The sequence below is a fragment of the Oryctolagus cuniculus genome, chromosome 5 (genome assembly GCF_051225735.1).
Source record: "Oryctolagus cuniculus isolate XC-2025 breed Fujian yellow rabbit chromosome 5, ASM5122573v1, whole genome shotgun sequence".
NCBI classification, from domain to species: domain Eukaryota; kingdom Metazoa; phylum Chordata; class Mammalia; order Lagomorpha; family Leporidae; genus Oryctolagus; species Oryctolagus cuniculus.
This window is the reverse complement of record NC_142871.1, coordinates 100,146,762-100,162,280: the sequence shown is the minus strand read 5'-3', so window position 1 is coordinate 100,162,280 and position 15,519 is coordinate 100,146,762. Positions and strand designations below refer to the sequence as shown.

At 37.2% G+C, this 15,519-nt stretch overlaps 1 protein-coding gene across 50 annotated transcripts in view; it reads left to right on the top strand.

Moving 5' to 3' along the window:
• RIMS1 (regulating synaptic membrane exocytosis 1) overlaps window positions 1-15,519 on the top strand; it is a 532,587-nt gene that overhangs the window by 443,939 nt on the left and 73,129 nt on the right. For 29 of the 50 annotated variants that reach the window (XM_089333025.1, XM_089333024.1, XM_051854559.3 and 26 more), the window contains one exon: window positions 14,370-14,605. The exons of 13 other annotated variants lie outside the window; for them this stretch is intronic. In XM_089333025.1, coding sequence (XP_089189151.1) covers window positions 14,370-14,605 — 236 coding nt within the window. The remainder of the gene's footprint in view (window positions 1-14,369; window positions 14,606-15,519) is intronic. 8 more of the 50 variants (XM_051854555.3, XM_070073888.2, XM_051854572.3 and 5 more) reach the window with 1 other exon arrangement.

The window sequence follows — 15,519 nt, the reverse complement described above, 5'->3', positions numbered from 1 at the left end:
CACCAAGAAACAACTTTAATTTCAAAGAAAAAGAAAATTAGCATACTGAGTGTCATTGATATGGACTCATCTGTTTTCCCACTTGTAAATTGTATTTATTAATTATACCCTTGGGGCATGAGATTGAGTAAATACTTTTATTGCTATCTAGAATATGAGCTTTACACTGTATGTTGTAGGTGGATTGTGCAGAGCAACATATATATTTGAAAAGCAGAACAACAGAGAGGAGGAGACACAGAGATGCAAATGGCTGCCAACAGCTGGAGCTAGGCCAAACTGAAGCCAGGAATTCCATCTGTGTCTCCCAAGTGGGTGGCAGGGACTCAGGCAATTGAATCAAGACAAGGCTCCTGGCACATTAGCAGGGAGCTGGATTAGAAACGGAGTAACTAGTACTTGAACCTACACTCTGATATGAGATGAAGACGTCCCAAGGATAGCTTATCTTGCAGCACCGCTGCCTGCCCCTAGAGGAATATATTTTATTTGTAAATTCCTTCCTTCAGCTTTCACTGTTAAGACTTTATACCACTCTTGGTAACTGTTAAATTTAAAGCAATATGGTAAAAACCTGAAGTAGTTTTCAGTGTTTTATATTTAGAGAACCATCATTTTTTTAACTTTCATTTAATAAATATGAATTTCCAAAGTACAGTTTATGGATTACAGTGGCTCCCCCCATAATCTCCCCCCCACCCACAACCCTCCCATCTCCTTTTCCCTCTCCCATTCCATTCCCATCAAGATTCATTTTCAATTATCTTTATATACAGAAGATCAATTTAGTATAAATTAAGTGACTTTCAACAGTTTGCACCCACATCGAAACACAAAGTGAAAAATACTGTTTGAGTACTAATTATAGCATTAATTCACATTATACAACACATTAAGGACAGAGATCCTACATGAGGAATAAGTGCAGTGACTCCTGTTGTTGACTTAGCAAATTGACAGTCTTGTTTATGGCATCAGTAATCACCCTAGGCTCTTGTCATGAGTTGCCAAGGCTATGGAAGCATTTTGAGTTCGGCCACTCTGATCTTATTTAAACGAGGTCATAGTCAAAGTGGAAGTTCTCTCCTCCCTTCAGAGAAAGGTACCTCCTTCTTTGATGGCCCGTTCTTTCCACCGGGATCTCACTCGCAGAGATCTTTCATTTAGGTTTTTTTGTTTTGTTTTTTTTGTTGTTGTTGTTGTTGTTGTTTTTGCCAGAGTGTCTTGGCTTTCCATTCCTAAAATACTCTAATGGGCTCTTCAGCCAGATCCGAATGCCTTAAGGGCTAATTCTGAGGCCAGAGTGCTATTTAGGGCATCTGCCATTCTATGAGCCTGCTGTGTATCCCACTTCCCATGTTGGATCATTCTCTCCCTTTTTTCTTCTATCAGCTAGTATTTGCAGACACTAGTCTTCTTTATGTGATCTCTTTGACTCTTAATCCTATCATTATGATCAATTGTGAAATGAAACTGATTACTTAGACTAGTGAGATGGCATTGGTACATGCCACCTTGATGGGATTGAATTGGAATCCCCTGGCGTTTTTCTAACTCTACCGTTTGGGGCAAGTCAGATTGAGCATGTCCCAAATTGTGTATCTCCTCCCTCTCTTATTCCCACTCTTATATTTAACAGAGATCACTTTTCAGTTAAATTTGAACACCTAAGAATAATTGTGTGTTAATTACAGAGTTCAACCAATAGTATTAAGTAGGACAAAAAATACTAAAAGGGATAAAGTATTAAGTTGTTCATCAACAGTCTGGACTAGGGCTGATCAAGTCACTGTTTCTCATAGTGTCCATTTCACTTCACCAGGTTTCCTTTTTGGTGCTCGGTCAGTTGTCACCATCAGGGAGAACATATGATATTTGTCCCTTTGGGACTGGCTTATTTCACTCAGCATGATGTGTTCCCTAGCTATTTTTCTTTATTCATTTTAGCATATGGTTACCTTGATTTTATCTGGACTGCCTTAAATCATAGATTGGCTAATCAAATGGAGATTAATTATAGTCTGTTGATTTAATACATACAATGTGTGCAGTATAGAGAACCAAGAAACAATAGACTTTGATGGATTCTCCAAAGGTTTTGTTTGCTAGTTTCTTATATTCAGTGGAAAGATTTTTGGTTATTGGAGTCATCCAAAATAATTGGTTGTCATCTTTCTTCCTTGGTAAACTAAAACAGCGAGTATATTAGGAAAGCATTGGTGTGTTCTCAGCTTTAATTTTAGGACTATCATTTGTGACTCATTTATACAATTTTATAGTTCATATATATGATGTAGGAGATTATTTTCTCATGTTTTCTGTTAATTGAATATTTTACACCAGCTTTTATTTTACTCTGTGTGTATGTGTGTATAACTGTACTTAGATTAAAAACACATGAGTAGGCCGGCACCGTGGCTCACTAGGCTAATCCTTCACCTGCAGCGCCAGCACCCCAGGTTCTAGTCCTGGTTGGGGTGCCGGATTCTGCCCCAGTTGCTCCTCTTCCAGTCCAGCTCTCTGCTGTGGCCCGGGAGTGCAGTGGAGGATGGCTCAGGTCCTTGGGCCCTGCACCCTCATGGGAGACCAGGAGGAAGCACCTGGCTCCTGGCTTCGGATCGGCGCAGCACGCCAGCCGCAATGCGCCAGCCAGAGCGGCCACTTGGGGGGTGAGCCAGGGGAAAAATGAAGACCTTTCTCTCTGTCTCTCTCTCTCTCACTGTCTAACTCTGCCTGTCAAAAAAATAAAGTAATAAAAAAATAGAAGCTTCTAACCTACAATTTTATGCTTAGTAAGTATTACCAAACAAAAATACGTTTCCAAAAAATGTTAGTGAATTCATTGATGGGTAGAGAGATACACAGAGAAAACAACTAAGAAAACCCATGACCATCAGACCTGAACTGAAAACAATACTAATAGAAGTTCTTTACGTTGGAGAAAACTGCTTCCACACTAAACTTGAGTAAAGAATGAAAAACCCTGGGAAGAATTAATAATGTTAACACAATATTTTGTGTTAGTTAAAGCCTATCTAAAAATAAAAATATATGTAAACTTCCTGGATGAAAGGTATGAGGGTAGTAAGTGGAATTAAGCTGTTGCAGTTATTGCAACAAAGTGGTGAAGTTTCTAATTCATGGAATATTTTAATAAGTCATGGTGCATATTTTAATCTTCAGAGTGGACATGAATAGACTAGTAAAAGATTGCACAGCTCAGACACTAATAGTAGAGCAAATCAGGAATAATAAAAATACCTAATCAATCTAGTTAGGCAAAAAAGAATATAAAAGGAACTAACAGATGGGACGATGAAAAATAAATAGCTAGTGTTAGACTTGACTCCAGCTATACCAGTAATGGCAGCAAAAGTAAATAAACTAAATGCAAACTATGGCTAAAACCTAGTCCAATGCCTATTTTGTGAATAAAGATTTTTCACATCATATATATGCCCATTGACATATATACTGTCCATGACTTTTTTTCATTGAAACAGAAAAGTGAAGCAGTTGCAACAGAGATAGTCTGGCCCAACAAACCCTAGAATATTTATTATCTGGTCCTTGACAGAAAAAATTTATCTAACCCTAACTTAGATGAAATATATACAAATACCTTGAAAAGTACAGCTTACTAAAAGTGGCTTAAGAATGGACTTTAAAATCTCAAGAGTCCTGTCTTTATTTTCTTTTTTCTTTGGACAGGCAGGGTGGATAGTGAGAGAGAGAGAGACAGAGAGAAACGTCTTCCTTTTCCGTTGGTTAACCCCCCAATGGCCGCTGCAGCCGGTGCACTGTGCTGATCCGAAGCCAGGAGCCAGGTGCTTCTCCTGGTCTCCCATGCAGGTGCAGGGCCCAAGCACTTGGGCCATCCTCCACTGCACTCTCAGGCCACAGCAGGGAGCTGGACAGGAAGAGGAGCAACCGGGACAGAATCCGGTGCCCCGACAGGGACTAGAACCCGGTGTGCCAGTGCTGCAGGTGGAGGATTAGCCTACTGAGCCGCAGTGCCAGCCTCCTGTCTTTATTTTCAAAAACGATTCAGTAATTGTCTTAAACCTGTCCACATAGAGAGTTCATGACCCAAGTGGATTCACTAACAAATTATTCCAAATATTGAAAGAATAAATACTATCAGTCTTACACAGATTGTTCCAGAGAATCAAAAGGAAAAACACTTCCAAACTCCTTTTTTTTTAAGATTTATTTATTTACTTGAAAGGCAGAGGTAGTGAGAAGAAAAGAATCTCCCATCCACTGGTTCACCCTTCAGACGATCACAATGGCTGGGGTTGGGCCAGGCTGAGCCAGGACAGGAGCTTCTTTTGGTTCTCCCATGTAGGTGCAGGGACCAAAGTACTTGGGCCATTCTTCACTGCTTTCCCAGGCACATCATCAGGGAGCTTGCTCAGAAGTAGATCTTGAATTGATGCCCATATGGGATGCCAGCACTGCAGGCAGAGGCTTAACCTTCTACATAGTGCCAGCCCCCAAACTCTTTCTGTGAGGCTATCCCTGATGAATTTGCTAAGCACACTACAAGACATGATAAATAGGCCAAAACTCATAAAATAGACAAGGAGACTGCAGAAAAAATTTTAGTGAATTGAATCCAGGTAGATCAGGTGGATAGATAACATGATAAAAGATTTACAGATAGACGAGTTTGGTAGGTAGATAGATAGATAGATAAAGAAGGACAGGAAAGAGGGAGAGAAAAAGAAACATGAACAAAATTATTCTGATTTTGTTTCATACATGCAAATTATAGAAAAATCATATGTTCATCTCTATAGATACAGGTGACAAAACACTTGATAAAATTCAACAGTCACTTAGGATTTTTAAAAATCGTAGCAAATCAAGAGTTTTCTTAATATGGTAAAAGTCATTTAAAGTAACCATACAACAAGCATCATACTTACTGTAACTCTGAACACTTCCACACTGAGTTCACTGAGGCCATTCTTACAACTTCTGCAGGACCAAGGTCTAAGCCAGTGTTGGACCTGGCAGTATGACAGTACAGCAAGATTTAAAAAAATGAAAGCTATTAAGTTTGGAACTGAAAGAAACTGTCAAAATTTATAGTTATATGATAATGCATATATGAAATCCAAAAGAACCTACCATACAACTACTAGAATTAGTAAATGGATTTACCAAAGTCACTAGACACAAGGTCAACATACAAAAAGCAGTTGCATTCTTATGCACTAGCAACTTTAGGAAATGAAACTTAGAAAATATCTTCAATATAATAAAATATTAAATACCTAGAAATAAATCCAAGAATAAGCTAGCAAAATGTATATAAAAGCTCAATATTGAAGATTACTTATAACTTCTTGTTAAAGCACCACGTTTATATGTTTAGGAATGAGAGTCAAAAACATACTGAGTGGCCATTACTTCTGAATGTCTGACTTCTTTGAAGGGATTGAGTATAGATAGAGCTCTAATTTTAGTGCAGTCCTCATTTTTCATTGATGTTTAGTATCAAAACAGGTCTTCTGGGCACCTTTAGAAATATTTGATGCATCTTGGTTATCAGTCAGTAGTTTACTGTATTTTAACCACTGGATGTTATGAGATAGATGCTTGGGAATGTCTTGGTAATGTTGATCAGCATGTTCTTGTTCATGTCTGCTACTTGTAATTAGTAACTTGTATATTGATCCAAGTTTATATGTTGGACTCAAAAAATTTGTGTTAACTTTTAACATTTCTGTAAATAGGATTGTGGCCTTATGTGAATTTATAGCCTTCTGTGTTTACTAATATGCCCTATATTGTCCCTTCTTAGACTTAACATGGAGTCTTGACAGATTTCAGGGTTTCTTTGGTTTTAGATAAATAGATAGATAGATAGATAGATGGATGGATAGATCATAACTGTTTTAAATTAAAGTTGCCATTAATTTAAAAGTAAGAACCAAGATCTTTTAGACCCATATGTTGTTATCCTATTATGAAGCTTTGTGCCAGCCATTCTACATTAGAATAACATCCAAAGTATGGCAACTAATGGTGCAGATTTGATTATCTTGTATGGTCCCTCACTTGCATATCTGTAGCTAACAAAAAGATATTTTGGTCTATGTTTTGCCAAGGGAGCTCATAGTGTTTTAACTTTATCATTTTTCCTAAAAAAGTCATATTTGAAGTAGGTTACTCAATTGTCTATTTTCATAATTTAATTTGTCCTGAAATGTACAGTTCTTATTTGTATTTTACCACCCATGAATTCAGCACATATATTAGAGTTAATAGCTTGTGACAGGCAACTTAGAAGCTTTTTTTTTTCTTAGAAATTATATAAAGTGAGGATGTCTTTTTTTTTTAACTTTTATTTAATGAATATAAATTTCCAAAGTACAGCTTATGGATTACAATGGCTCCCCCCCATAACGTCCTCCCACCCACAACCCTCCCCTTTCCCTCTCCCTCCCCCCTTCCATTCACATCAAGGTTCATTTTCAATTCTCTTTATATACAGAAGATCAGTTTAGCATATATTAAGTAAAGATTTCAACAGTTTGCACCCACATAGAAACACAAAGTGAAAAATACTGTTTCAGTACTAATTATAGCATTAAATCACAATGTATAGCACATTAAGGACAGAGATCCTACATGAGGAGGAAGTGCACAGTGACTCCTGTTGTTGACTTAACAAATTGACACTCTTGTTTATGGCATCAGTAATCACCCTAGGCTCTAGTCATGAGTTGCCAAGGCTATGGAAGCCTTTTGAGTTCACCGACTCTGATCATATTTAGACAAGGTCATAGTCAAAGTGGAAGTTCTCTCCTCCCTTCAGAGAAAGGTACCTCCTTCTTTGATGACCTGTTCTTTTCACTGGGATCTCACTCGCAGAGATCTTTCATTTAGGTTTTTTTTTTTTTTTTTTTTTTTGCCAGAGTATTTTGGCTTTCCATGCCTGTAATACTCTCATGGGCTTTTCAGCCAGATCCACGTGCCTTAAGGGCTGATTCTGAGGCCAGAGTTCTGTTTAGGACATCTGCCATTCTATGTGTCTGCTGTGTATCTCACTTCCCATGTTGGATCGTTCTCTCCCTTTTTTCTTCTATCAGCTAGTATTTGCAGACACTAGTCTTGTTTATGTGTTCCCTTTGGCTCTTAGTGCTATCATTATGATCAATTGTGAACAGAAATTGAACACTGGGACTAGTGAGATGGCATTGGTACATGTCACCTTGATGGGATTGAACTGGAGTCCCCTGGTATGTTTCTAACTCTACCGTTTGAGGTAAGTCAGCGTGAGCATGTCCCGAATTGCACATCTCTTCCCTCTCTTATTCCCACTCTTATATTTAACAGCGATCACTTTTCAGTTAAGTTTCAACACTTGAGAATAACTGTATTGATTACAGTATTCACCAAAAGTATTAAGTAGAACAAACAAAAGAATACTAAGAGGGATAACGCATTAAGTTGTTCATCAGCAGTCCGGGCAAGGGCTGATCAAGTCACCGTTTCTCATAGTGTTCATTTCACTTTAACAGCTTTCCTTTTTGGTGCTTAGTTGTCACCGATCAGGGAGAACATATGGTATTTGTCCCTTTGGGACTGGCTTATTTCACTCAGCATAATGCTTTCCAAATTCCTAACAGGGATCACTTTTCAGTTAAAATTTAAGCACCTAAGAATAATTGTGTGTTAATTACAGAGTTCAACCAATAGTACTAGAACAAAAAAAAATACTAAAATGGATAAAGTGTTACATTGTACATCAACCGTCAGGACAAGAGCTGATCAAGTCACTGTTTCTCATAGTGTCAATTTCACTTGAACAAGTTTCCCCTTTGGTGCTCAGTTAGTTGTCGCCAATCAGGGAGAACATACGATATTTGTCCCTTTGGGACTGGCTTAATTCACTCAGCATGATGTTTTCCAAATTCCTCCATCTTGCTGCAAATGACCGGGTTTCATTGTTTTTGACTGCTGTATAGTATTCAATAGAGTACATGTCCCATAATTTCTTTATCCAGTCTACTGTTGATGGACTACTGTTGATTTGGGTTGGTTCCAGGTCTTAGCTATTGTGAATTGAGCTGCAATAAACATTAATGTGCAGCCAGCATTTTTGTTTGCCAATTTCATTTCCTTTGGGTAAATTCCAAGGAGTGGGATGGCTGGGTTGAATTGTAGGGTTATCTTCAGGTTTCTGAGGAATCTCCAGACTGACTTCCATAGTGGCTTAACCAGTTTGCATTCCCACCAACAGTGAGTTAGTGTCCCTTTTTCCCCACATCCTCTCAGGATGTGTCTTAATACTGATAGCATCTTTTATGCTTAATTATTATCATATCAAATTGTGTGTGTAATCTATAACATGAAGCAAACTGTTATCACTACTAGCCTTCACTTCTACTACCAACCAATGTGAAGTCCCCAAATGTCTAAAATTCAAGTATTACCTTCTTCCCTATTTGCGGTTCTAAGATCCTCTAAGCCATAGAAGAAATACCTAAGCAGTTTCACTTGTAGGCTTTTTAACTGTTGGTTCTGCATATGAAGTACAACTCTTGCCCTTAATATTTGTCTTACCATTCCTGATTAACTCTAAGTTCAATTAGTCATTCCAACAGAAAACAAAATTCTAATATTGCGTTAATATAATACCTAGTAAAGGATTCAGACATCTTTCTTATAATATGAGGATCTCCATTAGATTGGAGCTTATCAGTTATAATTTTGTTGCTCCTTAGACTTATTATTTGCAGCTATAGTAAACTAAAAAATTCACTTCTCCTCAAACTTCCTACAGTTTAATATATACACCCAACTTCTGTCTTTTAGGATCATCGTTTATATTCAGGCATTTACAGTAAGAAACAATTGCCAGTTTTTCTTTGATGAATAAAATTGCATCTTTGGGGCAGAAATTTTGGCATATAGCTAAGATTTCACTCAGGATACCTGCATCCCATAATAAAGTACCTGGTTTCTAGTTCTGGATCTGCTCCTAACTTCAGCTTTCTTTTAATGCATACTCTGGGAGGCAGCAGACACTGGCTCAAGTAATTTGGTTCCTGCCACCCACGTGGGAAACTTGATTAAGTTTAGGCCCCTGGCTTTGACCTAGCCCAGGTCTCCTGGCTGCAGGCATCTGCGGAGTGAACTAACAAGTGCACGTGGAAGATTCTCTCTTTCTCTCCCTCTCTCCCTTTCTCACTCTCCCTCTTGCTCTCTCTGCCTTTCACAAAGAAAAGGGTCACCCATATTAAATACAACTTTTAACCTAAGTTTCTGTTTTATAGAGCAAATTTGGAGCTAAATAGTCAAGCATAACAGGGTACGTAATTCACTGGGGTGTAGGCAAGTTAGGAGACCAGCAAGTTACACAGCATATATAATGAAACATCATACACTCACAGACTCTCTTGGACTTAATCGTAAAATTTTTGCAAAAATGAAGATAAACTTTACCATCCAAAGATAAAGCCACTCTATGACATAAAAATTGGAAGGCCAGCACTGCAGTATAGGTTAAGCCTCCGCCTGCAGTTCCAGAATCCCTTATGGGCACCGGTTCGAGTCCCAGCTGCTCTACTTCAGTTCCAGCCCCCTGCTAATGCACCTGGAAAGCAGCAGAAGATGGCCCAAGTCCATGGGCCCCTAGACCCACATAGGAGACCCAGAAGAAGGTCCTGACTCCTGACGTCCACCTGGGTAGCCCCCAGCTATTGCAGCCATTTGGGAACTGAACCAGTGGATGAAAGATTCATTCATTCATTCTCTCTCTCTCTCTCTCCTCCCTTCTCTCTCTCTATCTCTGGCTTTCAAATAACTAAATATTTAAAAAGTACATATATATGCATATATATTTCTCTGGTGATTAACCAAGATTTTGTAATCTAACTTACTTAGAAATTATCCATTATTCAAATATTTTTATGGATTAATCAAATTTATTATTAATGCTAGGTCTAATGATTAATCAGGTAGGAGTATGTTTATGCTAACACTACAACTTAATGTTTATATCAAGAGTTTTTTTCAGACCTATAGTTCAATTTAGTTATATCTTTTTACATTTTCAGAATTTTAAACGTATGGGAAGAATTGTTACCTTATCTATTAAGTAAAACCAGGATAGGAAATTTGGAAATTCCATATTAGTTAATATCTCCATGCAAAAACCAACCTAAATCTTAAAAAATAATAAGATTTCATGCTGATACAGTGTGGAAACATATGTAAAACTCTAGTTTTTTATTTGAAATATTCATATGCTGCAAAATTTACTATTTTAATGTGAACAATTAATTTTTAGGGCATTTATAAAGTTATATAATCATCATCACTATGTAATGCCAGAATATCTCATCATACCCAGATACTTGTACCCACTGCAGTCATCTCAGTCCCCTCTCTTTAGCCACTCAGTACTAGGATAACACAAGTCTGCACTGTCTTTCTTTGGATTTGACTAATAAGATCATTTAAATGGAATCATACAGTATACAGGCTTTTGTATCTCACTTCTTTCACATAACATAGAATGTTTTCAATTTCATCTATTTTACATCATCATTTGGTATTTCATTCCTTTTTGTGGTTGATAATTTCACATTGTGTGTGTGTACAACATTTTGATTATCCATTTAAGAGTTGATGAGTATTTGAGTTTATAGTTTTGACTAATTAATAAGATTGATATAAACAGCCATGTATGTGTTCATATAGAAAAGTCTTCATTTATCTTGAGTGTAAAAGGTCAATTTAAGTAAAATCAGACAAAAAGTGTCTCTGAAGAATAGTGATCTTTATTTGGGAATATCAGAGCATTGCATTGGAAATACACTTGCCATTGTAAACCATGAGCATATTTGAAGAGTTTGAGGCAAGAGAACATTTTTAAATGTTAAATGAGTAGTGTTACATAAGATACTTTGAAATTGCATAAGTTACTTTGAAATAAATTCTTTACCACAAGTATTAATAATGCCACAAGAGTGGCACCAGTCCAAAATTGAACAGATGCTTTGCAGATAACCCCAAAGAAGTATTCTTTGTGTAAGTTTCAAGTAGCCTTTGTGGAAGGTTGTGGTTCTGTGAGTAGTTCTTACTATCAGGGATACATACATGATATGTCCTCCTTCATAAATGCTTCTCTCTCTCTCCCCCCCTCTCCACACACACATATTTAAAGGGCTTGGCAACAATGACTTTATTCTTATTTTGATAACATTCACAATACCAAAGAATGGTATTGCTGAATAATATGCTAGCGCTATCTTTAACTTTTTAATTGAATTTCTTCTCATGTGGTAGTTCTTAACTATATTTAACTTAACTGCCAAAATGTTTTCCAAAGCTGCTGTGTCTTTTTCTATTCCCACCAACAATGTTGAGGATTCCAGTTTCTCCAGATTCTTGTTAATATCTCTTTTTTATTATTTCCATAATAGTGCATGTAAAATGGAATCCACTTGTGGTTTTCATAAGCTGTTTTTAGGTCAAAATTATCAAACCACTTTGACATCTCCAAGGATTCACTTTATAGGTTTAGATTCGTCTTTTAAGGTTTTCCTGAGTTTTTATCAGTTTCTTGAAAATGGATTTTTCTTAAAAGACTAGCATATTCAAAGCACTGGTTTAGTTTCTTTAGTCCCTGGAAATGTTTATTTAACTCTATTAGGATTGTATAAACATGTGCTAATTTGTATAGATTGCTAAAATAGGAGATTTATTAATTTGAGAACCTTTGGTACCAAATATCATCTCTACAGCAAACACAAAGTAAAAGAATTGTATCATCAATTGAAAAGACTACATTTCAGCCGGCGCCGTGGCTCAATAGGCTAATCCTCTGCCTATGGCGCCAGCACCCCGGGTTCTAGTTCCAGTTGGGGCATCAGATTTTGTCCTGGTTGCTCCTCTTCCAGTCCAGCTCTCTGCTGTGGCCCAGGAAGGCAGTGGAGGATGGCCTAGGTACTTGGGCCCTGCACCCGCATGGGAGATCAGGATAAACACCTGGCCCCTGGCTTCGGATCGGCCAGGAAGGAAGACCTTTCTCTCTGTTTCTCTCTCTCTCACTAACTCTGCCTGTCCAAAAAAAAAAAAAAGGATAGGGGACTGAGGCCCAGAGCCTGTCCTCAGTGCTGGCCTGGGGCCAGGGCCTCTTTAAAAACAAAAGAAAAGACTACATTTTAATAAAGAGAACTAGTAACTCCAATTTTACCATTCACCAATAGGGCTAAAATTACATGGACTGAACCCAGACTTTGAAAGGCTGTTCTGCTTTCCGTATGCACAAGACATTTTATCATTGTAAACTTTTAGTAGCACGCAAACAGACATGCAGAAAAACTAACAAACCAGATTTTTTGTCATCTGCCACCCAGGATTCAATATATCTTTGATGGCTGCCATCCAACATATTTTACCAGAGGTATATCCCCTGCCATTGCTTCCCCCACTTTAGAATGTGTTTTTAGTCACAAGCACAGAAAAATTAGCGCTGACTTTTGCAGAAACCAGCACCAGAAACAATCAAAACAAAAACAAAATACGCATGGAAGGTAGTGAAAGAAAAAAGAAACAAAAACAGAAGACTGTTCTGAAGCCTCCTGGGATTAACTCTAGAAGCCAGGCAAAGGCATCTTCGTGTGCAAGCCCATGAAGTGCCCTACTTGGCTTAGCCAACACAGCTTAATTGGCGCAAGTGGGGAAGCATCTGGACATCTTTGGTGAGATTTCTGAGACTATGAGAATGTGATTCTTGAAATCCAACTATCATTTTAATTAAGTCATTATATCAAAAACCAAAAGGATCATAAGCTGATTCCCAGGATATTCTGAGAAACTCATGTATTATATGCACTCATATACATGTTTAGTCATTAGGCAAAAAAAAAAAAAAAAAAAGAAAGAAAAAAGAAGAAGATTACCTAATCTCAAAACCGGATAATGTTTTAGGTCTATAAAGCCATGGCCTGTTGGGTTATTCTCTCTAGTAGATAATAATCATTTGCCATTTATCAGTTTTCTTCAAATTAACATCTAGTCTCACAGAACTGTAAAATGTAAATAGTAAGTCAAAATCTTACATTTCCCATGCAGCCAAATGACCCTTACGTGGGCATGTTAGGTAATGCTCAACCATGGCACTAAAAGTTAAGACACCTTTTTTTAAAAAAAAAGTAGGTATCATTGGTCTTGAATCCAAGTTAGAGCTCTTTATTCTTTCTCTGAAGCAGTCATGTACTCTAAGATTGAGTTGATGTCAAATGGAAGATTAATGGGTTGAGTACTTTAAATTTTAGAGCCTTATTGGACATACCCAGGCCAGGTGTGTCAGATGACAGCTAGATATATTCATTTGGAGTTCAGAGCTTAGTACAAAGTGAAGAAAAACAATTGGAATCTGCAGAGTGTTAAGTAGGATGTACAGCTTGAGACCAGGTGAGACATCTAGGTTAATATTTTCATATGGAAGAATATAGGTTAAAGGGCTGGGCACTGAAGATCTCAAACATTTAGTGATGAAAGAAGATCAAGATCCTGCCAATAAAGGAAAATTGTGTGAATAAAGCATTTTAAATCCAAGAGAATCAAATGATTCTTCAAACGCATGACATGTTGGGAGGTCCAACGGCAAGGATTTAGAAGTGACAGGATTTTGCTGCATGAACTCATTGGTGACTTTGTTAAAAGCAGTTAATTTTAGGGAAGTGGTAGGGAGAGATCCTGATTAAAAATTGTTCAGAAAAGCATAGGAGAGGATGTCTAGATTACTGCTTAGGGAGATTTTTCAGCAAAAAGCCAAGCTGGTGGAAAAGGGATGATCAAAGAAAAAAATTGCTTTTTTTTTTCCCTTGATGTTTACAGGTAGATCATATCAAAGACCTTCTGTATGGGGGTAGATCACTTTTTTACTACATATAATTCATTCATCAAGGGGAAGGGTATTGTAGCAAATTTAGTGATGCATGGGTGCATGCTGATATAAACTATCAGAATCATAACCAGTGCAAAATAGAAAAGGAAGGCTTGGAGACAACCTCATGCTGCTGGAGACCCTGGAAAGCTTTCTAAAACACTGCTCTTGAGATACATCTTAGAGATTTGAGGCACACATAAATTAAAGGAATAGTTTTTCATGCGACTCTCTGTGGCAATGGCATTGATTTAAGCTGTGCCTAGTAAATATCACGGCCAGGTGTTGGTGATGTGATTTTCACATGTGTGCAGCAGTAGCACTACTACTCAATTGATCTTTTCCCCTAAAAAAATGGCCTGGATTATTTCAAAATAAATTAGATTTAGAATTTCAGTTATGCTGACCTGTAATTTATGGATGCATATATGTTTTTACTTTGTAAATATAGTTCATTTACCCCCAAAATGCAAGGCAGACGGATGGGGACTTCAGGAAGAGCCATCACGAAGAGCACCAGTGTAAGCGGAGAGATGTACACACTGGAGCATAATGATGGCAGCCAGTCAGACACAGCCGTGGGTACAGTTGGAGCAGGTGGAAAGAAACGGAGATCCAGCCTCAGTGCCAAAGTGGTTGCCATAGTATCTCGAAGGAGTAGAAGTACATCCCAACTCAGCCAAACAGGTGAGTGAAGTGAATTCAACTTAGACATCTTAAGGTTTTGCTGGAGAGACAAGAGTTTATCATCATGCTATGGCTTGTAAGGGGATTATAGCATGTATTTGATTATTCTTCACAAAGAAAATTTATTTTTCTGTCTCTAAAAATCTGTTAAATGTACTCATGTGTTTTTTGTGTGCAGCTTGCTTAAGGAATTATTTGTTTAACTGTAAAGTGGTCAGTTATTTTCCTATAAACCGAAAATGATAACATATGCAAGGAAATGCAAAGAAATATTAGACTTCCAAATTGACTTACATATGTGAAAGCAACAGGATTCTCCTTTTCAAAATGTTCCATGATCAATCATTCATACTTTAGGCAATGGTTATTTCTTTTTTATATAAAATAACGTCAGTTGTGCAACTTAAAATATAGTCTTCAGGCTACTGTGTGAATATGATAATTGAATTGTACTCGTTATAATTTCAAGTAAAGACTCAGCAGTGGTTTTTTACTTTAGAAAAATGGGTCAGTGGATTCATACAAAGAATGATGCTTTAATACAAGTTTGTGTTTCAAATATTTTTTTCATAAATCTTAAAAGCTTTATATACTAAAGGGATGGGTATGAGTATATATATATATATATATATGCAGAAAGGAGAGTGGCTACTTTTGTATTGTAAAAGTAAATAGAACACTACTGAAAATTACATAATATAATATTTGATCAGACATTAGATAATTCCAAAGCTGTGTGAAACCAAGGTAAGTGAAATATTGAATCTATTTAAATTGTCAGCACTTGTTTCTCTGCTTATAACCATTGGTTCCATTTTCTATTCCTTAAAAGCAAGATTTTGTTATCATAAAATTTCCTTTTACCAAAAAGCTTTCATAAGTTGCTTTTTATAGCTCACTCAGTATTCTGGAAA